The following is a 24,917-nucleotide window of genomic DNA, read 5'->3' on the forward strand; positions in this document are numbered from 1 at the left end:
GCCAATCCCCGGTGCCCAGGACGCCCCGCCCCCGCAGGCCCGGGCTCTTAGGGGCGATCCCGCTTCCCCCGGAGGCGCGCTGGGTCCCACCCAGGCCCTGGCGGCAGTCGGGGACCCCGAACCATTCATCCGGGTGCTGTCGGGTGGACGCCGGTGAGGGGCGACCCAGGGACTCTGAAGTGCCATCCAGGGCCGTGCCCCGCCCACTGTGGTCAGGCCAGCCAATCAGCGGCCAGGGGGCGTCATTGAAGGTCTAAGTAGAGGGTTCGGGGAGCCGGGCGCGGGTGAGAGGAGGCTGTCACCGAGCTCTCCGTTCCGCAAAGCGTGGTCTTGAGTGTGGGAGAATCGGGGAAGAAGGCGTCCGGGTTCCTGGAGCCCCGCAAAGTCCCAGGTGAGCCGGTAGAGTTATCACGAAGACCTGGACTCAGGTTCGCAAACCACAGGTTGTCAGTGCGAAAAAAACACAAAGGCGGACTGAAATGGATCAGCGACACACGTTTCACTCGCCGAAACAAGCCCAAAGCAGGATGGGGCTGCTAGTTAGTGAGAAAGAACAATCCGTTGAATGCGATGAAGACTTCTTTATGTTGTTGAGATGTTCTTTAACTACCAGTTTAACGATTTTGTTAGCAAAGATAATATCAAGGAGAAAGTTACGGTCACCAATACAAGCTCCGGAGCTAAGGGCTAGGTACTATACCCAGCATCACACTGACCCTGTGGCCTGTAACGGGTGGTCCTAAATCTTTGTAAGCCTTAATGTCCTCATCTCTAACGTGAAGATTATTGACATACTTCAGAGCAGCTTTTCTCAAACTTGTTGATCTCGGGATTCCTTTGCATTCTTAAAAATCTTTAAAGACCCCAAGCAGCTTTGGTTTATGTGGGATATTCACCAAGTTAGAAATTAAATTGGAAAAATTTAAAAGCATTTTTTTTGGGGGGGGGTGGTGAACACACAATACAGATGATGTATTATAGAATTGTATACCTGAAACCTGTATAATTTTATTAACCGATGTCACTTCACTACATTTAATTTAAAAAGTTTAAATATTTATTAATTAACCTAAAACAATAATAATAAACCATTACATGTAAAGATAATATATTTTATGAACTATAACTACGCTTGTTAATAATTATTGAGTAGAGCAGTGGTTCTCAACCTTCCTAATGCCGCGACCCTTTAATACAGTTCCTCATGTTGTGGTGACCCCCAATTTCATTGTTACAAATTGAACATAATTAAAGCATAGTGATTAATCACAAAAACAATATGTAATTATAGATGTGTTTTCCCGTGGTCTTAGGCGACCCCTGTGAAAGGGTCGTTTGACCCCCAAAGGGGTCGCGATCCACAGGTTGAGAACCGCTGGAGTAGAGTAACATTGTATTACAATTTTGCAAATTTCTTTAATGTCTGTCTTAATAGAAGACAGCTGAATTCTCTGCTTCCCCATTCTCTGTTGTACTATATTATTTTGGTCTAGGAAATGAAAATCCTGTCTCACATGGATTTTTTTAGCCTTCTCGGACTATTGTGGATATCTTTCTTTGATACTAGCAAAACTCAACAAATGGTAGTTTCTTAAAGGTTGGTTGCAATGGGGTATCTGAAACCATTTGGGAAATACTGGTTTACTGAGTTATACAGATCTTCCAAATATTGATGCATTTCATTCAATATTTTTAAAAATCATATTTATTAAAATAACCACTGATATCATCAGTTTTGTGAAGCTGTTAATCTCACTTTGGTGAATACCATATTTCCCAAGTTATCATTTTGGCATGAAAGCTCAAATACTGAAATAGAAATATTTTCCTTGAATGAAAGCTTATTTCATTCAAATATCCAAGTCTGAATAACCATAGTTTTTCTGTCATTCATTCTTTAAAAAAAAAAAAATTGTGTTCTATTATAAACAGCAGCTAGTTTAACCCAGACATCTCAAACAATTGCACAACCTTATATATTTCAGTAAGCAGCAGAAGTCCTTTATGTACATCTTCCATTTCATCACAGAGAACATTAAAAAGACATATTCTAAGAAAGAGATTTCATCAAGTTCATAATTTGTACCATCAAGGGTAGTCTTAAGTGAAAGTAGCCTTTTAATTCTTTTTTTGCATAAGTATAGCAGTGAAGAATGCAGTGACTCTGCTATAAGTTGATGCCACACTGCCTTGATTCATGCTAAGCTGCCAGCAGTTTCACCCACTGTTACTTTTGTGCCATCAGTGAAAATGTCAACACAATGTAATGTCTTAGTATTACCAGGAAAATAATTTTGACCATTCAGACTCTCTGAAACTGTCTCTGGCACTCTCAGACTCCATGGACTACACTTGGAGAACCACAGAGTCTATCTGCAGTATGTATCCATTCACTCAGCGAATATTTATTGAGCCCTTTCTATGAGCTGAGAACTGTTTTTGGCAGTGAGCCAAACAGAAAAATATTCTGACCTCCTGGAGCTGATATTTTAAAGAATATACCAACAGCCCTAGCCGGTTTAGCTCGGTGGATAGAGCGTAGGCCTTCAGACTGAAGGGTCCCAGGTGCGATTCCTGTCAAGAACACATACCCAGGTTGTGGGCTCGATCCCCAGTGGGGGGGCGTGCAGGAGGCAGCTGATCAATGATTCTTTCTCATCATTGATGTTTCTATCTCTCCCTCTTCCTTCCTCTCTGAAATCAATAAAAATATATTTTAAAAAATATATACAAACAAACAAAAAAGAACATAAGGGCTTAGCTTTGCATCACCCACTTGGAATATTAATACATTTATTGAATAATTTGAGTGTAATATAGGTTTCACAAACAGTTGATCCCCTATCTCGAGCTTATTTTGTCAACAATTTCCAACACTTGATACCAGGGCCAATCCTGATCATATCAGAAATGCTAGCAAATTATATAAGTACCTCTCCAAGCAGTGATCCCTTCTCTTGAGAAAACTAATCAATCTCAGGGATATGGGTGCATGATTTGAGAAGTGTAGGTTTTATTACCGCCCATTATTACCTGGCAGTCACGTGAGAATCAGACTGATGGGGGTGGGAAAGTAAGAGCTCTTAAGTGTATTTGCCTCTTAAAAGAGTGCTTGTTAACCCCAAATGAATAAATCTTTAACAATAGAATTTCAAAGTAGTAATCAAAATGAAACAAAGACTCACACCCATTAGGATGGCTACTTTAAAAAAAACAATTGGAAGCATCTAGAAAGGAGAAATTGAAACCCTTCTGCACTGTTGGTAGGAATATAAAGTGATGCAGCCACTGTGGAAAACAGTACAGCAGTTTCTTAAAAAAATTAGAAATAGATTTACCATAAGAACCACTCCTGGGTATGTAACCAAAAGTACTGCAAATGGTATCTCTCGAAGAATATGTGTGCACCCACGTTCATAGCAGCATTATTCACAACAGCTAAAATGTGGAAGCTACCTAAGTGTCGAACAGTGAAGGAATGGGTAAGCAAAATGTGATGTACACATACAATGGGATATTCTTCAACCTTAAAAAGGGAGGAAATTTTAACACATATGGCAACCATAATGTTCTTGAGAACATTACGCTAAGTGAAACAAGCCAGTCGCAAAAAGACAAATATTATAATTCCACTTACGTTGTTAGGGTCAAAAATAGAATATTGGGACTAGCTATGGTTATGGGAAATATTAATCATGCTCTGTTAACCATGATTGCCTAATTCTGATTAAAGAAAGGACATTCTAACCTGGCTGGGGGTTGTATGCCTCTAGGACCTGGGAGTCAACCTTGGAATGTGGTCCATTCTCATTCAAGAACTGCCTATTATCATGGAAAGATTAACAACCTTATCACCCAATCAATGGAATCCCACCCCAGCCTGCATTGCCTACTTCCCCATGCCTGTTTAATGGGTATAAAGTTTCAATTTTACAAATGAAAAGAGTTACAGAGATGAGTGATGGTGATGGTTGCACAACACTATGAATGTATTTAAGACCATGAACTGTACACATAAAAGTGGTTGAGATGGCAAATTATTTATATATATATATATATATTATTGATTTCAGAGCCAAAGGGAGAGGAGAGAAAGATAGAAACATCAATGATGAGAGAGATCATTGATTGGCTGCCTCCTGCATGCCCGAGCCCAAAACCTGGGCGTGTGCCCTGACTGGAAATTGAACCTTAACCTCAATGTTCACCCACTGAGCTATGCTGGCCGGGCTTCGCTTACTTTGTAAGACTAACTTGAGTCTCTTGTTTATGCCTCTGGAAATCATAAGCAAAATTTGAACTGTTTCCCAAGATTGATATGAGGTAAGCACTGACCAATTCCCTATCATTTAAGAAAATCCTAGTATTGTAACTAATAACTGTGAAGAATAAAGAGTCATTGCTTTCCCACTAATGTAATGCTTTACAATAATATACCTCTAAGCCTCATTCCATGTTTTGGTTTGAGTGCTCCCAGTTTACAAATTGTCTTTCAATCTGTGTGCACAATAAATGTTTACTAATTATTACTTATGATTCATTGGTTTTTCTTTGGCTATTTCTGAACCTTAGACACAAGCACGGTTTCTGCCTATTTCTGTTTCTTTGGGGTGACTGGTGGAGTGCTCATGAAGATAAGGGGATTCTTTGCTAATGCTATCCTTTGGCACAGCTAATAAAAAGGGTAAATTCAAGATGCCATGATGACACCTACCAGAGGGACCTAACAGTCTAAAGCAAGCACGTCAAATTCACTGCCCGTGGGCCATATGCGGCCCAATAATGAATATTTTTGCGGTCCAGCCAATATAATGGTATGTAAAAAACGTTTTAATAAAAATTTTGTAACTTAATTTTTACAATATCCTGTTATACATAATTATTAATAATGAACTACAGTGTTCGCTAATGACTGATTACCATAATCGTGTTGCATTTATTTCCCTGATGGGCCTTATTCGCAGGCACACCATTTCTCTCCACTAATACTAGCAGTGAATGCTAGTATTTTAGCAGCCGATTGTCCCGTCATTAGTCTTGGAATGACTTGTTTGGTGTGTGCAACAGGAGATATTTCGCTTTCAGAGAACAGAAAGAGTAGGTTTATTTGCGTCACAGTTATTAATTTGTGCAGTTCTTCAGTGTCTGGTAAGTTAATGTTTAAGAAAAAGTATTTTTATTTAAATGTTCTATTATTTTATGTTAATGATGACATTTATTTCAGCCCTTTGTATTCAGCATGTCTCTATCGAAATAAACCTACGTTTCTATGAAAATTGAAGCTTTTGTTTCTTAGCGGCCCACATAAACTTAAACCTTGTTTATTTGGCCCATGTTAGCCTTTGAGTTGGACATGCTTGGTCTAATAAGTCAGGGAAGACCTCCAAAGGAAAGTAATCTAAAGGTTGATAAGTAGGAGCCTTACAGAAATGTGAGGAGGAGGGAATTAAGGATTTCAGAGATTTTTGGAGATTTTGTAAAGTTCTGGTGAGAAACCTGTTAAGATTCAAAAATGTTGAGAATGTAAATTACTCTCCAGAAATGGCTCATCTTCTGGACCAAGCATCAAGGGACGTGCTTACAAAAGCACATGTTCTAATTTTCTAGGTAACAAAGTTCTAAACGACACTCCCCCAACACCAGGTAGTTTAAAAACGAAAACTCCCTGAAACCCTCCTAAACAGTGCGTGGCGGCGTAAGACGCGCACAGCACCTTGGGTCTTGTAGTCTCGGAGAGACTCTGTGTCCCATAGAGCAGTGCGGCAGGTCGTCGCGCCTGCGCAGTGCGGGCGGCGGGCAGCGCAGAGTGAGAAGCTCTTTTGTTCGGCTAAGGAGAGGGCCGTTGGCTCGGGCCTGCGGTACGCCGCTTCAGTGAGGGGCTCGACCGCGGCCGCCTGGCCTGTTGCTTTTCTGGGCGCCACTCCTCCGGCCCCCGCCCCCGACGGGACGCGCCAGGAGCGCAGCACCGATTCTCCTCTTGCTCTTGGGCGCTGCTCTGAGCAGCGTCACCCTTTATACCAGAAAACTGGCGGGCACTATGGGGGCCGCGCGCTGGGAGTCGGACGGCGAGCGCCGGAGGGATGAAGGGGGCGGGGCGGCGCATTCCGAGGCGGACGTTGGAGAGGTTCGGCGTGGGCCTAGCTCTGGCGGGTCGCTTGCTCTTCGCGCCCTGGGTGGACCCAGGTAGTGTTGCCTGGACTGGGTGGGCTGCAGGATTGCACCGGAGAGGAGGGACGTGGTGGAGATCGGGGAACGGGTCGGGCCGGGCAGCCTTAACGCTTGGACATTAATGCGTTTGGAGGGTTCACAACGGCCAGAACCGAGGCTTAGAAGTGTAACCTGAGAATTTGGGGTCTGGTCGGGGCTCCCAGAGGCATTCCGCTTGCAAAGTAACTTGGAGTAAGTTGTAAAGGGTGCTGCGCAGCCCAAGGTGCGGAGGGATGGGTGCGCAAACTGGTGCATGCCATACGTTGGGAAGGGGCGAGGAGGAGGAGGGGGGAGAGGAGGAGGAGGAGTTAGTTGCCTGCCGTGGCTCTCGAGGCGGAAAGAGCTGTGAGCGCAGGCAGAGGGGAGGTTCGAGGGTGTATCCGTAACCGTAAGGTCTTGAAGATAAAAGGGGAGACCTGGCTGCCCTTCCTTCCAGGTGGGTCGCGTGGGGAGGCTGAGAAATGATGTGTGAAGAAGGAAGGGTGGTCGGCGCACGCATTCTTCCCTCTTCAGGCCTTCTGCTGCCTAAACTCCGTGGTTCCTTGGGAAGTGGAAAGTTCAAGGGCAGCCCTTTCAGCTTTGGTTCTGAATTCGTTTCTTAACGTTTTTATCTGGGATGGTTACTGGTCGGTCACACAGGGCAGTGAAATGGTAGGAATATGTAGATGAGCTAACATTTAAGGGGTTACTACGTTACCGTTTGAGGGATGTGGGAAATTGGGAGACAAAGCGGGGAAAGTTCCTTAGATCGTCCCACCCCACCCCCAGCCCCTTGGGCTCTTTGTGTTGTTGTTGTTGGGAAATTTGACTACAGAGTGAGCAGTACTTTACCTCCTTTTCTAAGCTTCAAATGAAGGTTTTTTCATGAATTTGTATAATATTCGGGCATATGTTGGTTTAACTCAGTTGAGCCGAAGCTGATTCAAAGATCAGTTACACAGAAGCTCCGGCTCAGAGGAGGGAGCCTCCTCGGTCACGGTCACGGTAAGAATCATGGCAGCAGCTTGAAATAGTCCTGGAAGGCCCCTGGCTGCGGGATAGATGCGTGAATACAACTGGGGAAGTAGTGCTTCTAGACATTTGCATGGGAAGTGGTATGACTGAAGGACACCTTGTTGGAATCAGTTGCCCCTTAATAAAACATCAGGAGTGTGAAGGCTCTTCCGTCATTTCTAACTTCCCCTGTGGTTCTGTTCTTTTCCCATTGGATGCTGTAGCCTAAATTGTTTTCTTTATCATTAAAAATGTAAATAGTGTGTAGCCAGGTGCTTCTAGTTTCTTGATTAAAGAAGACCAAGCAAGGATACCCTAGTCTTCTGTATTTTTGACTACAGGATACTAAAAAACTTCTAACCATACATGGAAAGAAAAGAAGCAACCATTATATCTTCCAGTACCCATGTTAGTGAGTAGGAAGATGTTTCTTTCTGAGTTCACACCATTTAAAACGGGAATTGATGCATTTTTGTCATTTTCTAGTCATTTATATTTCAAAATCTCCCTTTTTCGTATTCTATCTCTGGTGGTATAACAGATTTTGCCTTAGACTTGATAGGTTTTTCACTTCATAATAATAATAATAGCCATTCCGTTTAATAATAACCAATACATTGAAGGCCTAATAGAACTGTGGTATTGGAGTGGTTAGTGTCAGTAATCTGGTTTTATTGTGTTAACTGTCAATGCTTTGGTCTCTGCTTTTAATTCCAACTTAGTCATAATTCTGGTGTAGCTTTCTAATAACTTTTGTTTCATCTTAAACAAAAATATTTGCTTCATATATAGCTGTTCTGATATTTGCAGATCCCTGTGGCCTCTCAACCCAAACCTATAGTTTCACATCTACATACTATAAAGGGGTTAGCCAAGTTTCTGATTATATCTCAGATAATATTCTAATTTTGTTCACACATCAGTATTTTAGTCCTAGATCCTGGAATTAGAAGGCAGAGATTCCTTTAAAAAATAAAATCGTTGCCCTGGGTGGTTTGGCTCACTGGATAGAGCATCGGCCTGGGGACTGAAGGGTCCCGGGTTCAATTCCGGTCAAGGGCATGTACCTTGGTTGCAGGCACATCCCCAGCAGGAGGTGTGCAGGAGGCAGCTGATCGATGATTCTCTCTCATCGATGTTTCTAACTCTATTCCTCTCCCTTCCTCTCTGTAATAAAATATATTTAAAAAATAAATAAAATCCTTGTTCCCTGGATATGTGGCATAAGTTCTTGTTTTCTGCTCAGTAAAGTTTTCTGTCTGGAAAGCATTTGCCTTACAAACAGCCACAGCTAACAGACTAAAAGCAGTTTGGAAACATGAATCAGGAGGACTACAAACTGAATATACTACACATGCCTTCACCTGCCTTTTGATGATATATATATGCTCAGCAAAGGTACTTCTTCCTTGTTTTCCATTTAGGGTTAGTAGGTTAGGTGTATCTTGCTGATCATTCCCTAAAAAGCTGACAGCTTTGAACTTCTGTTCCCTGGTTATCTGAGTCTGAGACATTCATCTTTATTGCCCATGTAGGGTTCAACACCTTACACGGCGCCAGACTTACCTTTGAGTGTCTTAAGTGGAAATAGAAACAGAATGCTTTGGGAAATGCAAGGAAAAGAGAAATAATATTCAGCTTGGTTGGGTAGGGAAATAATATTTCATTTGGTTTAGCTTATAATATTTAGCTTCTTAATAGTGAGCACGGCCATGCATGGAGAAACGTGCAGGGTATGTTCAGGTTATGGTTTTCTGTTTTGTATTGTTTTTAAAATATATTTTTATTGATTTCAGAGAGGAAGGGAGAGAGAAACATGTTGAGAGAGAATCATTAATTAGCTGCCTCTTGCATGCCCTGAGGATCAAGCCCACAAACCGGGCATGTGCCCTGACTAGGAATCAAACAGTGACCTCCAGGTTCATAGGTCGACATTCAACCACTGAGACATTCAACCACTGAGCCATGCCAGCTAGACTGGTTTTCTGTTTTGACAGCAGTGTAGGTTTTATGAGGGAAACAGTAGTATAGAGTGGTAGGAGCCAAAGGATGTTAGATGTTAAATACTGTGGAGTTTGGACTTTAAGGAGGAAGAGGCCTTGTACACCAGGAATCGAACCGCATCCTCCTGGTTCATAGGCTGATGCTAAACCACTGAGCCACACAATCTGGGCTTACCTTTTTATATTTTACTAGAGGCCCGGTGCACGAGAATCATGCATGGGGGTGGGGGGTGGGGGCGAAACATCTTCGCGTCCCTCAGCCCAGCCTGCTCCCTCTCACAGTCAGGGAGCCCTGGGAGCCCTCATAGCCGGGAGCAGTGACTGAGGGGGAGTGCCCTGACCACCAGGGGGAAGCTCCTATGTTGAGCATCAGCGCACATCATAGCAACTGGTTGTTCTGCCCATCGGTCGATTTGCATATTACCCTTTTATTATATAGGATCTTTAGGTCCTGGCCTTGTGTCTTACTATTGGGGACTTTGGGAAATTTTCTTTGCTTCAGTAAGCCTTAGTTTCCTTATTTGTGAAACAGGCTTAAAAGAGTTGTTCTGAGGATTGAATTAAGTGCCTTTATATGCATTAAGTGTTAAGTATTCAATAAGTGTTTAGTTGTTATTATGTTATTGTCACTTAGCTTTAAGGGATTCGCAAAAGCCTGTACTTCTTGGGTGTCCTTATATTCTGCTAGCCTGACCAAACAGCTCCATTTGCCTGGTTCTGAGAGGGTTCCTGTGATGTGGAATTTACTTGGTCACCCTATATTCCACCCAGGTTCTTAGTAAATGCTGATTGATTTGATTTGGTTTTTTAAATAGATAGTATTAAAAGCTAGTAGAGCTGTAGATATAAACTTTTATAGCTATTAATTGACTAGGTCTTAAACCTAAGCTAGAGGGGGAAGGAAAACAAAGAATGGAAAAAGAGACTAGATGAAAGAAAGGATGAAGTGGGTGGTGGTGCGCACAATAAGGATCACCTGGTCACTGCCTACCTACCACTCCCCTCAGTCTAGCTCTTTCTTATCTGGCCATGTTTGTATTCCCCATAAAGCAAGCGCCTACATACCTTAGGACTTTGAGCCAACTATTCCCTAAACTTGGTGTATTTTTCTGATTTTTGCTGAGTTGTTTTGTCATTCGGTTCTCTTTAAATGTTACTTAATCTAAAGGTATTTTTTACTAATTTTGTTTTAGATGATCTTTTTAATTTTTTAATGTTAAATACAATTACTATTTGTTTTATTAATTATTTTAAAGATCTTTCTTTATTGTTGAAAGTATTACATTTGTCCCTTTTTTTCTCCCATTGACTCCTTATAGTCCATCCCCTGTCCCAGGCCCACCCTATTATCTGTGTCCATGAGGTCCAAGTTCATAACTTGTATATGCACATAAGTCCTTTGGTGGATCTCTTCCTACCCACCCCACCTTCCCTCTGAGATTCAAAATTCTGTTCCAGGCTTCTTTGTCTCTGGACCTATTTTGTTCAACAGTTTATTATGTTCACTAGATTCCACATATGAGTGAGATCATGTGATACTTGTCTTTCTCTGGCTTATTTCGTTTAGCCAAATAATCTCAGGGTCCTTCCATGCTGTCTCAAAGGGTAAGAGATCCTTTTTTTAATCATTATTATTATTTTTTTTTACTGCTGCATAGTATTCCATGGTGGTGGTAGCTATTCTGACAGGTGTGAGTTGATACTTCATTATCGTTTTAATTTGCATCTCTCTGATAATCAGTGACTTTGAGCATTTTTTTCATATGTCTCTTAGCCATCTGTATGTTCTCTTTGGAGAAGTATCTATTTAGGTCCTTTGCTCTTTTTTTTTATTTATTTTTTAAATCTTCACCCAAGGATACTTTTTTATTGATTTTTAGAGACAGAGGGAAACAGAGAGAGAAATATCAATGTGAGAGAAACACATCGATTGCTTCTATGTCGTTTATTTCTGCTCTGATCTTTATTATGTCCTCCTTTCTACTCACTCTGGGCTTTTCTTCTTGTTCTCTTTCTAATTCTTTACATTGTAGGGTTAAATCATTTATTATTATTATTATTATTGAGGTACACCTGTAATGTTATGAACTTCCCTCTCAGGAATGCTTTTGCTGTGTCCCAGAGGTTCGGGGTTGTTGTGTGTTCATTTTTATTTCTTTCCAGGAAGTTTCCATTTCTTTCTTGATCTCATTGGTAACCCATTCATTGTTTAATAACATGCTATTTAGCCTCCATGTGTCTGACTTCACACTGGGGATCAAGCCCACAACTCGGGCATGTGCCCTGACTAGGAATTGAACCCTGACCTCCTGGTTCATAAGTCGATGCTCAATCACTGAGCCACACTGGCTGGGCTGATTACGGCACTTGTGACATAATTTGGTTGCCAAGATGTTTAGGGGAGTGGCAAGTATTGTTTGTTAGAGGCTTCCTTCCCCCCAATATGCTGCAACACTGATCTGAGTTCCTTTGAAATTTTCTTGCAAGCAATTCTAATTGAGAATGCTCCTTCATACTGTCTCTGCTGGTGTTTAGAGACGGCCATCTTCAGGAAGAGGAGGCTTCCTTTGAAATAATCCATTTGGAAGCTATAAGAGAATAATTGCCCATCATATTTAAGGACACTCTTGGCTCTTCTGAAGGTACTAGATTCTATAGGAGGAGTGGGTTGCATTCTACTGAGTTTGGAAACAGTTTATTCAGAAACCTAGAGAACTACCTGTAAACAAGGGGGAAACACGCTGGGAAGCCTGGCTGAGAATCTTCCGTGTGAAGAATCCAATCTCTGGAGGCAGATGCTGGGAAGAGCCCATCCAGAAAGCTCAAGAGAAAAGTGGGAATCTGTTTTCTGCATCTTTACTTGTTATTTTAACTGTTCTTAGGACAATGATTTGAGTAAAGATGTAAATCAAGAGGTCTTACTTTAGATTTCCCCATTTAGGAAATTTTCTTTACCTAACCTTAAGGATTTTATTCTTATTCTATTCTGTGACGTACTCCCTGGGGCCATGCTAATGATAAAGGGAAGAGAGGCTTATAGTAGCTAGAGATTAGCCTGAAGCTGACCTGGCCCTTTTGGTTCATAGTAGCAGGATCAGATAGGCAGTATTCAATGCCATTTATTATTCTTTTTTAAGGATAGATCTCATTTTATTATTTTTCAAAGTAAGTTTATTGGGGTGACATTGGTTAATAACATTATAATTTTCAGATGATAGATTATAAATTGACATCTGTATATTTAATTGTGTGCTCCCCACCCCAAGTCTAGTGTCCTTGCATCACCATGAGTGAAATGCTGTTTATTTTTGTAAGGCAATTATAGATATTTAATGTAGATAACCTTGAGCCTTAAATAGCTCTGAATTTTGATGCCATAATAATAGAATACTTCCTTTTTTAAATTTAATTACTTAGAAGGGTTATTAGCGGAAAATTATGTTTTTTTGATCATCTTTAACCCATTGTTTCCCTTCCATCTATTGAGAAAGGGCATGTCTTCCAGTTTTCAGTCCAGATTAATGTAGGGAGTTATCTAGCCCTTTGTTATCTAAAAGTGATTGTCAGTTTATTTTTCTCTGCTCTTTTTAACCAAAGACTGACCATGAATCTTGCTACTGCTTCAATCAACAGTGAAAATAAGCAAACAAAGAGTAGTACTTGTTCTTGGGAAAAAAACATTGCTGCATTTATCCAAAAAGAAAATGGATTTTTCTTTACTCATAAAATAACATTTGTCATATGGCAATCAGAATTTGGAAACCTGAATAACGATCTCCCTTCAGAAGCACAACTTCTGAATTGGGCACAGTGAAGCTACCCAGGAATTAGCCAAAGGTTACATGAAGTCCAGGGATTAGTCTGTGGAAGACTCCTGGCACTTTCTCTAACGCAGCGGTTCTCAACCTTCCTCATGCCGCGACCCTTTAATACAGGTCCTCATGTTGTGGTGACCCCCAACCAGAAAATTATTTTCGTTACTACTTCATAACTGTAATCTTGCTATTGTTATGAGTTGTAATGTAAATATCTGATATGCAGGATGGTCTTAGGCGACCCCTATGAAAGGGTCATTTGACTGCCAAAGGGGTCGCGACCCCCAGGTTGAGAACCGCTGCTTTAGTGATATGTAATTATATATGTGTTTTCCGATGGTCTTGGGCGACCCCTGTGAAAGGGTCATTCAGTCCCCAGAGGGGTCGTGACCCACAGGTTGAGAACCGCTGCTCTAACGCATAGAGGTTTTGGGAGTCAAGAGAAGTCAGTCTTCAGTATGTAAATAGAGAGGAAGAGTGTTGAAAAGATACTCTTAGATTTGTGTTTGGAAGGGGGAAGGTACCTTGAGTGTTGCCTTAGGCCACACACACTAAAAGCATCTCAGAAAACATTGTTTTGCGTGCTCTGCAAAAGTTCAAAATACCTAATGGGGAGAAGTGTCTACATGTTTTTCTTACTCGACCTTAAGCTTCAGGAAGACAGGGACCATTTCTTACTCTGTTGAATCTCCAGTATACAGCAATGTCTAGAATTTTCTAGTAGCCAAACAAGTGATTTTTCATTGTCAGCATTATTCATAGACGCTGACGTGGGAATGTCTGAGTGTAAACCTAAGTAAGCGTCTGTAGGTAAGATTCATAATGATGGCCCTAGCTGGTTTGGCTCAGTGGATAGAGCATCAGCCTGCAGACTGAAGGGTCCCAGGTTCGATACCAGTCAAGAGCACGTGCCTGGGTTGCAGGCTCCATCCCCAGTAGGGGATGTGTGGGAGGCCGGCAGTCAATGATTCTCTCTCATCATTGATGTTTCTCTCTCTCTCTCTCCCTCTCCCTTCTCTAAAATCAAATATATTTATTTTTTTAAAAGATCCATAATGATGATCCTGACTTTTATGAAAAGTTTGTTATATTTCATATAGTCTATAGATGGACTGTTTCTAAAATACATTCTATCTGTACGGGCCAGTTTTAAAGTATTTTGAAATTTCTACAACCAATTTAACCAAACCAAATTGACATTGTCTTAAATTCAAACATGGTAGTAACTTCTTTATTGTTTGGATCATCTTCCATGCTCTTGATTGATTGTATCTCATTCTGGGCAACTGATCCATCAATTGTAGATTTTGGCCAGTTTTTTAGATCAGTTTTGTTGTGTTGGTATCTTATGGTGCCACCTACTGACACACATTGGTAAACCATAGGCTTTAAGCCTACCAGGAGTCAAAGCGTTATATGAAGGGCAAAAGAAAATAGATTTATAGGGGACTAGAATTTTAGCTCTGGAAAACCCCTTAGAAAGGTTGATGTATTTTAGGAATAAAATCAGGTTCTATTATCTGTGATAATTAAGCTCCCCCCCCATTTCCCCAAAATTTTCAGACTTAAAAATAAACTAAATACAATGAGAAGATAACAAGAAACTTGTGACGTATAAATTAATGGCGGCATTCAGGAAAGACTGCGTAAAGAATCTTGAGGGGACTTAAAAGAGAGGGTGTTTTAACTGGGGAGGAATGGGTTATAAACATATACAAAAGGGAAAATTAAACTAGACATTTAATAAATAGGACAAACTATTTCCCACAGTAAAAAATCAAGCCCGGTACTATCATGAAATGGAAAACAGAATAGAAAAAGTACGGATCAGGGGGTTACATGTATATGTTTGATGTATATACATTATTTTTTGGGATTGATTTTCTTTCAATATAATATATTTTAGATATGTTTTATAGTAAAAAGGGTATTGGGAACTTTTTAACTTAGAATATGTATAAAAATTTTATGTAGCTATGCAAGAGTAAGTTTTGCTGTGAGATTAGTTGGAGCCATTTTATGAACTAACTTTCTAGCTGAGTATATCAGCAAATCTCATTGTGTATTGAAGATGAATAGTCAGCACTTAAGTAAGCAACACACACTATTCAAGTCATCTATGATGTCTCTGGTTTTCTTGGCATCCATATATTCACATAACCAACAAGAGTGTGCCCTTACATCCTTTTCATTTTCTTATTTTAGCAGCGTCACCCTTTATACCAGAAAACTGGCGGGCACTATGGGGAAAAAACAAAACAAGAAGAAAGTGGAGGAGGTGCTAGAAGAGGAGGAAGAGGAATATGTGGTGGAAAAAGTTCTCGACCGTCGAGTGGTAAAGGGCAAAGTGGAGTACCTCCTCAAGTGGAAGGGGTTCTCAGAGTACGTTTCACTGACCTGGGTGAATCCATTCACTTAATCACCAGCTATTTCTCAGGAGTCTAGTAATGTCAGGGGCTAGGGTGTTTCAACGGGTGCAGTGTGACTCAGGCCTGGCCTTCATGGCTTATAATCTAACTAGGAAAATGGTCTGTATGTATAAAGCGCTATAATACAGGACAGTGGTTTCTGAGGAACGATTTTGTGTGTGGCTTTGGACTCATATACATTTGCAAGAGAAAGTACATTTTTTTGAAAGAGGCGTTTCTAAATTTTCAATTTGCACTAAAAAGCAACCTCCCTCCCACCATCCTTGACCCCAAGTAATTTTAACTTTGCTCAGTTCTTGATCTTGGGCAAAATCGAGTTACTCACTGTTAACTCCTCTTTGCCAAGGACACTGGCTGTTGTCCTCCTGTGCTTCTTTCTCCTTTTTGTGAGTGTGCTAACCTTCAGTGGAAAGTGACTCACCGTGTGCTCTAATTTCAGTGAGGACAACACGTGGGAGCCAGAGGAGAACTTGGATTGCCCCGACCTCATTGCTGAGTTTTTACAGTCGCAGAAAACGGCACATGAGACAGATAAATCAGAAGGAGGCAAACGCAAAGCTGACTCTGATTCTGAAGATAAGGGAGAGGAGAGCAAACCAAAGAAGAAGAAGGAAGAGGTAAGGGTAGGAATGAGCATTGTTACTAGCCAGCGTTCTTACTGCTGTCAACGAAGCTGAAAGCCAGCTAATTTCAGTACTTTTGTTCTGCTGCTGCTTAAATATGAGCAGCCACCTCTCAGTCCTTTTGGAATCGTAGGCTAATGCTTACAGAATATTTGGGGGCTCATTACTCTCATAAAGCCAGCCACATAATCTACTTTTATTTTATGTGAAGATTCGGGAACAATTCATTCCTGTAAGTCAGTAGCATTCAGTGTTTTGGTTTTTTGTTTTTTAATATATTTTTATTGACTTAAGAGAAAAAGGGAGAGATAGAAACATCAACAATGAGAATCATTGATTGACTGCCTCCTGCATGCCCCACACTGGGGATTGAGCCTGCAATCCAGGCCTGTGCCCTGACCAGGAATCGAACCTTGACCTCCTGGTTCATAGGTCGGCACTCAACCACTGAGCCACAACAGCCAGGTTGTTTTGTTTTTTTAAAAATAGATTATTGATTTTTAGAGAGAGGAAGGGAGAAGGAGAAGAAAGAGATAGAAACATTGATGTGAGAGCACAACATTGATCAGCTGCCTCCTGCACTCCCCCTACGGGAGATTGAGCCCACAACCTGGGCATATGCCCTTGACAAGGAATCAAACCAGCAACCTTCTAGTACGTGGAACAATGCCCAACCAACTGGGCCACACCAGCCAGGGTTCGGTCAATGTTTTAATCATTACAGGTTCAAGGTAGCTATTTTAATCCATTCTCAGTACCTTAAAGTAAGTTGTCTATTATATATATACATATGTATATATAAAATAATAAAAGGATAATATGCTAATTAGACCGAATGACCTGGACGACCAGACTATGACACCCACTGGCACCAGGACAGTCATTGCCCCATGATTGCCTAGCAGAGGGAGGCTCAGGCCACCGACCAGTGGGCTGTGGCGGGTGGGCAGGGCCTTCCTCTGTGAGGGAAGCCTGGGGCCCGGGTGCCGGACAGAAGCTGGCAGCTCGGGGAAGGAAGGCCTACTCTTGCATGAATTTCATGCATTGGGCGGCCTCTAGTGTGTGTGTATGTGTGTGTGTATGTATTATTGGTTTCGGGGGTGGTGGGGGGAGAGAAACATCAATAATGAGAGAGAATCATTGATTGGCTGCCTCCTGCACGCCCCACACCTGGGATTGAGCCCACAACCCAGGCATGTGCCCTGACCGGGAGCTGAACTGTCACCTCCTGATTCATAGGTCAACACTCAACCACTGAGCCACGCTGGTTGGGCAAATAAGTTGTTTTTTGAGGGTGATGAAGCCTTTGTTAACTTTTTTTTTGCTTTGAGTTCTATGTCCCTTTTTCCACGTGGGGAAGCCTCAAGCATTTCAGAGCTTGATGGGATAATCATTCAGAACAATTCTAAAAGGCGTGGAACCATGGTATTGGTGAAATATTGACAGAAGAGTTTGTGTACATGAATAGAGAAACAGGAGTAACTCCAGTCTGGACAGCAGCCCCACGTACTTAAAATTGTTCAATCCCTCTGGTTTTTGCAGCCAGAAAAGCCTCGAGGCTTTGCCCGGGGTTTGGAGCCTGAACGGATTATTGGAGCTACAGACTCCAGCGGAGAGCTCATGTTCCTGATGAAATGGTGAGTCTGCCACTGGCTCTGTGTGTGTGTTTTTTTCTCCCATTTGTTCCATGCCAGAGAAAAGAGCTGGACCTTCGAAATTCCAGTCACCCAGGTGTGAAATCTTTAAGATGGCATAGTCCTTCGGTAGTGACCCTCGGCCTGACTGTCAACCTGGACTCATGATTTACAGGTAGGGGCCCCTAGGATTTTCAGATGTTTGGCCATTTTTTAGGAGGTAGGAGAAAATCTAGAGTGGAGAGGGTATGGGGAGGAATCACATTTCACTTTCCTTTCCAAGTGAAAGGAAAAAATATGAAATGTGATTGAACCATCCTCCCCTTCTACCACCTCCTTAATAAAGATTAGGCTGGCCCCAGGCTCAGAAATTCTGTTAACTTCTCTGACTTAGGAAAAAATTTCTGTAGCTTTTCTTTGTCCTTAATTGTTAGATTCTTTCCCATTTGTACAGATTCTACAGTTCCAAGATCAGCCAGCAGGGGTCATACACTGAGCATAGAGCATGTCTACATTGTTCTCCATTAAGTATAAACACCAATGATAGCAATACTCTATGAAACAGCTTAATGGAAACAGTTGTAACCCCAAATTTTGGATAATTTCCCTACTCTGTCTAAAAGGAAGGCCTCCCTTTTTTAAAAAAATTGAAAATGCTTGTGCTTTTTTCCCCTCAAGTGGATCTCATTGTTTTTAAAATATATATTAGGAGTGAATAATTCTAAGCCTTTGCCTATGAAGACAACATTATAGGTGCTTTGTCCTTTGGCCAGTCTAGATCCTTCTCTGAAACTCACATTTGTACTAGCTCTTCTCTAGAAGGTAGCCAGAGACGTCTAAGTTTAACACCATAGGAAGCCTGTGTCACAGCTAGCTAAACCTGTTTTCTTCCTATGCATTCCTTGGGTGTTTACTGAACCTGACCTCCTTTTAACTGATTTATTGCTAGCCCATAAAAAAGGGGGGGGTTGGGTTTTTATGTGGGGGGGGGGTGTTTGTTTTTAAGGTGCTGCATTTGGAGGGAAAGAACTGATTCCAGGAGTTACTCAGTCCAGCTAGAGTACACTTTATTTATCTACATTTCACCTGAGTTAGAGTAGTATCTGCATGTTCCTTAAGATTACACTCCTTTGGTTGACTCACTGCTGTGTGTAAAGATTATAGCTGAATATAACCCTTTATGTTAAAGATTGATTTTGATTATAAAACCAAGTTCATTTTGAAGTTACTTTCCTGGGGGGGGAGGGGGTGAAGATATTTGTCCATTTCCAAAAATAGCAAATATTCCTATGCAGTGAAATGATTGAACTTACTTCTGAGGACATTGTTGAACAAGGGGCAGCCTGCTTCAGATTCTGATACTGTTATACTCCTTTCTCTCCCATTTTTTTGAATCCGTTATTCAGAAACATACCTTACCAGCTTCGTCCCTGATACTGTGGAGCTGTGGAGCTTTGGTTTACCCTGTTGCTGGGTTTCTGGAACTTTTGAGTGGTGCCTCATCAGAGATTCTATCATACTAGGTGCCCGGGGTCCCTCAGGCTGGCCTACGGGGATTGGGCTGAAACCGCCTCTCCGACATCCCCCACGGGGTCCTGGATTGCAAGAGGGCACAGGCCAGGCCGAGGGACCCCATTAGTGCATGATCTGGGCTGGAGAGGGACTGCGGGAGGGCTCCAGGGCATGTCTAGCCCGTCTAGCCCAGTCCCTATCAGCTGGACCCCAGCAACAAGCTAACCTACCGATCAGAGCGTCTACCCCCTGGTGGTCAGTGCGCGTCATAGCGACTGGTCGAATGGTCAAACAGTCAGAGGGACACTTAGCATATTACATAATAGCCTTTTATATATAGATATCTACTGCCTGCCCTATACTACAACTTCCATCTGAGACATTCCCAATGACCTAAAGATAGAGTACTCCTTTGTCCCTTGGAATAGATGTGATTTTTTACATTTTGAGAACGTTTTAATATTTAGAAGAATATAGAACAGTGATGGCGAACCTATGACACGTGTGTCAGAGGTGACACACAAACTCATTTTTTTGGTGATTTTTCTTTGTTAAATGGCATTTAAATATATAAAAGAAATATCAAAAATATAAACCTTTGTTTTACTATGGTTGCAAATATCAAACAATTTCTATATATGACACGGCACCAGAGTTAAGTTAGGGTTTTTCAAAATGCTGACACGCCAAGCTCAAAAGGTTCGCCATCACTGAAATAGAGAATTACATTATAGTCCAGTCATTTTCTACCTCTCAATGTTGAAGAACCATTTCAAAGCACCTGGGAGTTCTGGCATATCTGTGAGCATGGCGGGAGGGCTACAGGGCATGTCTGGCCCGTCTAGCCCAGTCCCTATCAGCTGGACCCCAGCAACACATTTTTTTGGTGATTATACCGTTACGGTATAATTATGAGTTAGCAAGAAAGTATTCACCTGCATTGGCTCTGGCCAATGTGAGATTGGTATTCAGTGTTATACAGCATAGTATGAAATCCTGTGACAAAGCCAAGATCTCTCCATGGGTCCCCGGCAGCTGGCATATGGCTTTTGGAAGAATGTGATAGTCTCTCTTCTTCTTCCCTCAGAGAGTCGTGCTTTTTCTGGCCTTTCCCAGAGGTTCAGATGTGATAGATTGAGTTAGATCACTTACCTTTTGACAAAGATACTCAAAGGAGATTTTCAACAGGATATGTACAAGAGTGTCACTTAACCAAAAGCTGTCAGTAAATGCTGCTCTGGCCGTATTAACACCCTCCCCGAGCGTATGCCTCTTACCCAAGCTGGGAGACCACTAGCACCTGGTCTCAAAGTCTCTCTGTGCTTTATTCTGCAGGAAAAACTCTGATGAGGCTGACCTGGTCCCAGCCAAGGAAGCCAATGTCAAGTGCCCCCAGGTCGTCATATCCTTCTATGAGGAAAGGCTGACGTGGCATTCCTATCCCTCAGAGGATGATGACAAAAAAGATGACAAGAATTAACTCTCCTGAGTACCAGCCCCTGTCACATCTGACTGTGGGTTTCAATGGGGAGGGGAAGGAGTTCTACTTGTCTTGATACCATAGAAGTGGCTTTGGAAGATTTGGTTTTGTGTCCAGAATATTTTCTTTTAAAAAAATGTAATTGGCAATCTAATTGAGGACTCTGAGAGACTGTTTAAAAGCTGTGAATGCCTGAGACTTACAGGCCAAGGTGTTCCCTGCCGGAGATTAATTCTTTTCCCAACAAAGGACTAAGCCAGTTGATAAGTTACCAAAGTTGCCATTTGGGGGGGAGGGGGGGAGGATGGAAATTAGTTGAGAAGGGAAAGTCTTTTATTGGAGCATATATATAGGCAGATCATTCTGTCTTAGAGGTGCTAATTCTTGAAATTGACAAGACCCTTTCTCTCCTAATTATGAAGCTATAGACATTAGCTTGTCCATCCAAGCTCCTGGCTGAGGTATTTGGGAGGAGGAGAAGGGAATGGTATAGGAGGTGTGAGAGTAAAGATAGGGGGCCCATGTTTTTAGGATGGAGAAACTCTTGGAGCCTCTCTGTTATTTGAACTTTGAACTCTGAAACCATTGGTGGCAGGGTTCAGTCACTGACAGCACAAGTTCATTGAATCACTCCAAGAGTTGGATTATTTCAAAAGCCCTGGTCTCAGGAGAAGATTAAATCACTTTCTTACTGGGGCAGTGGTTCACTTTAAGACACAAAACAAAAATCCTTTTTTTATCCCAAGAATTAATACCCAAAATGCTGTCTTGACTCATGAAATCCATCAGTTCTTGACATCATCCAGACCTACATCTAGACCTTCATTGTAAAATCCTTTTAGGCATGTGTTAGATTTCTGTGAAAACTTTGTTTAAATGTAAACTTCATACAACACTGTCAGTTTTTGTTTTAATAAAACTATATAGATTTATAATCCTTGATTTGTCTTAAGTCTTGCCAGAAGCCCTCCTTGCCTTTTATTACCTTATAGGTTCAGCCTGTTGGAAACAACTTGTACACCTGGATGGTTTATTTCTTGAACACTGTAGGCTTCAGAATCTGGCACCTGGCCTGCATCTTTGAGTGGTCTCACTATGTTAATTGAGTAAATATTTATTGAGCATTTATAATTGCTGCAGAAACTGTAAATGTTGTCACATCATTCTGTCTTTCTTACTGCTCAAAGGTTGTTTGTTTGGCACTTTGTGACCTGATAACACTTCCAAACTATGATATGTTTGGAAACATGAGTTTTTTGAATTAGGTTTGGCTCCTGGTTCATGTATTTCATAGATTTGTGTGACCTTAGCTAAATTCAACTTTCCGGAATTTTCAGGAATTAGCCTTGGATTTGATTACTGAATTAAAATATCATCTATTTTCTTAATGTCGTTTTCTGCCTATAATTCTAGAGCCAAAGTGGGACTTGACTCGTCGTTTATAAAAAGGGAAAGTGGGATTTCCATTGAGATGAAATCAGTGTAAAATATTCAGCTCCTTAGTACAAAGCATTTGTTTCAAGTAAACTGATGTGTAGATACTGTTTTCAAAATGTCTTTTAGGAGTTTGGGGGGACATAAGGAAAATTGAGCTGGGAGGCTTTTTCTTTGCAGAGGTCTGAGGGTATGTTCTTGGAGTTGGCAGCAGAAGAGCAGTCAGTAGCTAAATAAAAGAGAGTTGGGGGTGAGGTGGGCAGTATTCTGGTTCTGTTCTGCATCGTAAGATGTACTGAAACTAGCCTTCAGCATTGGTTTGTGCCCAGAATGGGCTGCTATTCGTCATTAGCCTTAACCTTTGGAACCTACTTCATTGTCATTTCTAGATTCCTGAACTCTTATAAAACTATATCATTCCAGGGAAGACACTGAAAATGATATTACATACAATGAAAATTGAAATGGAGATAGGTATCCACACTTTTGTTATCTTTATCACATTTCTAGATTCAAGTTTAAGAATAATTTTTTCTCAAGTGATTATTGAAGCCACAAATGCATGCAGAAATGTTAGAAATAACAAATATACATAGACACAACAAATTTTAGAAACAAAGTATTCAGAGAACATTTCTTCAGGCAGTGCAAAATGTGTTTGTTGGATGGCTTCAATGAAATTGCATCATCATAGACCTCTTGCCAGGACTTGGAGAGGAGATAGGTTATTGCCTTAATGACTATTACAAAAGGAGAGCTTACTAATATGGTGACAATATCATTATTGGAGATGTCCTACATTGGCAGGACCAGTGAAAGAAAAAAACAGCAACAGCCTTGCTCCTCCACTGTCTTCAGTTGAGTTTCAAGTTGGTACAGTAAATGGCCAGTATACTGACCACAGGAGCACTCTATCAACTGACAGTACTAAGGAATACTTATGCTTTTCAGTGTCATTTGAAAGTTTTGACTACCAATTTTAAATAATTTTTAACAGTTGAATTTTTAAGTTGAATATTTGAATTTAATTTCAGAGATCATCTTCTATACCAGAACTCATTCACGCTCAGCTCATTTTGGTTTTAATCCATGGCTATTTGGTGTTTGGCCATGTGTGCTCAGCAGATCTTTATAGTCGGTGGCATTGGGAACCTGTGTTACAAAGTAATTACCTCCCTCATACAGAAAGGGAAAATGATAGAGGGAATTGCTATCATTGGGTGGAACTGGAAACTTGAAGTGCAAATTTTCTGTAGTGCTCCAGATCCTGAACTGTGTATGGAGCCAGGTTCTGTTTGAGATATTAATCTGATCTGCAAGTTGGATTGTCTCATGAGGATGTTCTCATTTAAAAATTTAGAGCTCATGCCTGGCTGGCATGCTCAGTGCTAGAGCGTTGACTCATGAACCAGGAGGTCATGGTTTGATTCCCAGTCGGTGCCCATGCCCGGATTGTGGGCTTGATCCCCAGTGTGGGGCATGCAGGAAGCTGCTGATCCATGGTTCTCTTTCATCATTGATGTTTTATCGCTCTCTCCCTCTCCCTCTCTCTCTGAAATCAGTAAAAATATATTTTAAAAATAAAAATTTAGAGATGATAGGACTGAACTAAGTCCAGGCTGAGTGTTTTCCCTCCTAGAATTTGGAATACCAATATCACTACTAGGCCAGCATTCAGCTTAGTAAAGAGGAAGGATTTTTGGCTTCACTTTGCCTTGTAGTAGAAAGCAATCAAGTTAGAGGTATCCTGGTGTTCTGGAATATGGTTAAGGAAGTTTGATAGAAGAGCTTAAGATCCCCAGACAACCATCAGTCTCTGATCTGCACCTCACCCTTGGTTTGACTGTTCAGCGCTGAGGTTTTATCCAAAACTTACTGCTTTCCTAGACAATGCTCAAGTTGCTCATCTCACTTATATGAATGACTTATAATTCACCTTGGCCTTGGGAGCTTCTTGCTGAATATTGAAAGCAAATGATATCTGAAATAACGCTCCTGCTGGGATGAAAAGCATAGTTGGCCCTGCTCTGTGGTAGCAAGGACAGCAGCACAGTTAATTGACCCTTGAACAACACAGGTTGGGGCACTGACATCCCTCCCCACACAGTTGAAAATCCACATATAACCTGACTCCCCCAAAACTTAAAATACCCTATTGTTGACCAGAAGCCTTACCAATAACAGTTGTAAAACACATATTTTGTATGTTATATGTATTATATATTCTTACAATAAAGAAAATCATAAGGAAGAGAACATACATTTACAGTATTTATTGAAAAAAATCCACATATATGTGGACCTGTGCGATTCAAACACATATTGTTCAAGGGTCAACTGTAGTCTGTTTCTAAGGCTTCTTTCTTTTCTTTTCTTTCTTTCTTATTTAGGCCAGTAAGGTGACAGAACTCCAAGGTAAAGTTGAAACAGTAAGTTTACAATATATGCTGACAATTCAGTTCTATAGTTTTTGTTTATATTAAATAACTTGTGTTAAAATATTCAACGGCAGGTCTGAGTCTGCACTATGACCTTGTTGGTTTGCATGGTGGTGATAGTACCAAAGCCATGTTTACCCCACATGGATTTTTAAATCCTAGTTGACTTTGACCAGTCCTGCCCTGTTTACTGTTTGCATAGCCTGTGGTCAGACTGGGGAACTTTGGGGCCTGGCTTTGGGTCAGGGCAGAGCATTAACTATGGTCTTTCTCCACCTTTCCCCATGTGAACTAAACTAGGTTTTATTTCCTTGGTTGAACTATCATCTGTAATGAAGTAACAAATACT

The 24,917-nt window shown here is 41.3% G+C and overlaps 1 protein-coding gene across 2 annotated transcripts; it reads left to right on the forward strand.

Moving 5' to 3' along the window:
* The first annotated feature begins 4,389 nt into the window (after positions 1-4,389).
* On the forward strand, positions 4,390-22,084 carry CBX1 (chromobox 1). 2 transcript variants are annotated; one of them, XM_015570870.1, is made up of 6 exons: positions 4,390-4,395; positions 12,232-12,235; positions 15,224-15,400; positions 15,887-16,064; positions 17,613-17,707; positions 20,552-22,084. In XM_015570870.1, exons 3-6 carry the CDS (start codon positions 15,261-15,263, stop codon positions 20,694-20,696), a joined length of 558 nt encoding a protein of 185 aa, XP_015426356.1. In that variant the 5' UTR covers positions 4,390-4,395; positions 12,232-12,235; positions 15,224-15,260; the 3' UTR covers positions 20,697-22,084. The 2 variants fall into 2 exon arrangements, with proteins under 2 accessions (XP_015426356.1, XP_006774321.1); XM_006774258.2 differs by lacking the exons at positions 4,390-4,395; positions 12,232-12,235 and adding an exon at positions 6,237-6,399.
* Positions 22,085-24,917: the final 2,833 nt, after the last annotated feature.

This window comes from Myotis davidii, unplaced genomic scaffold (genome assembly GCF_000327345.1).
Source record: "Myotis davidii unplaced genomic scaffold, ASM32734v1 scaffold327, whole genome shotgun sequence".
Taxonomy (NCBI): Eukaryota; Metazoa; Chordata; class Mammalia; order Chiroptera; family Vespertilionidae; genus Myotis; species Myotis davidii.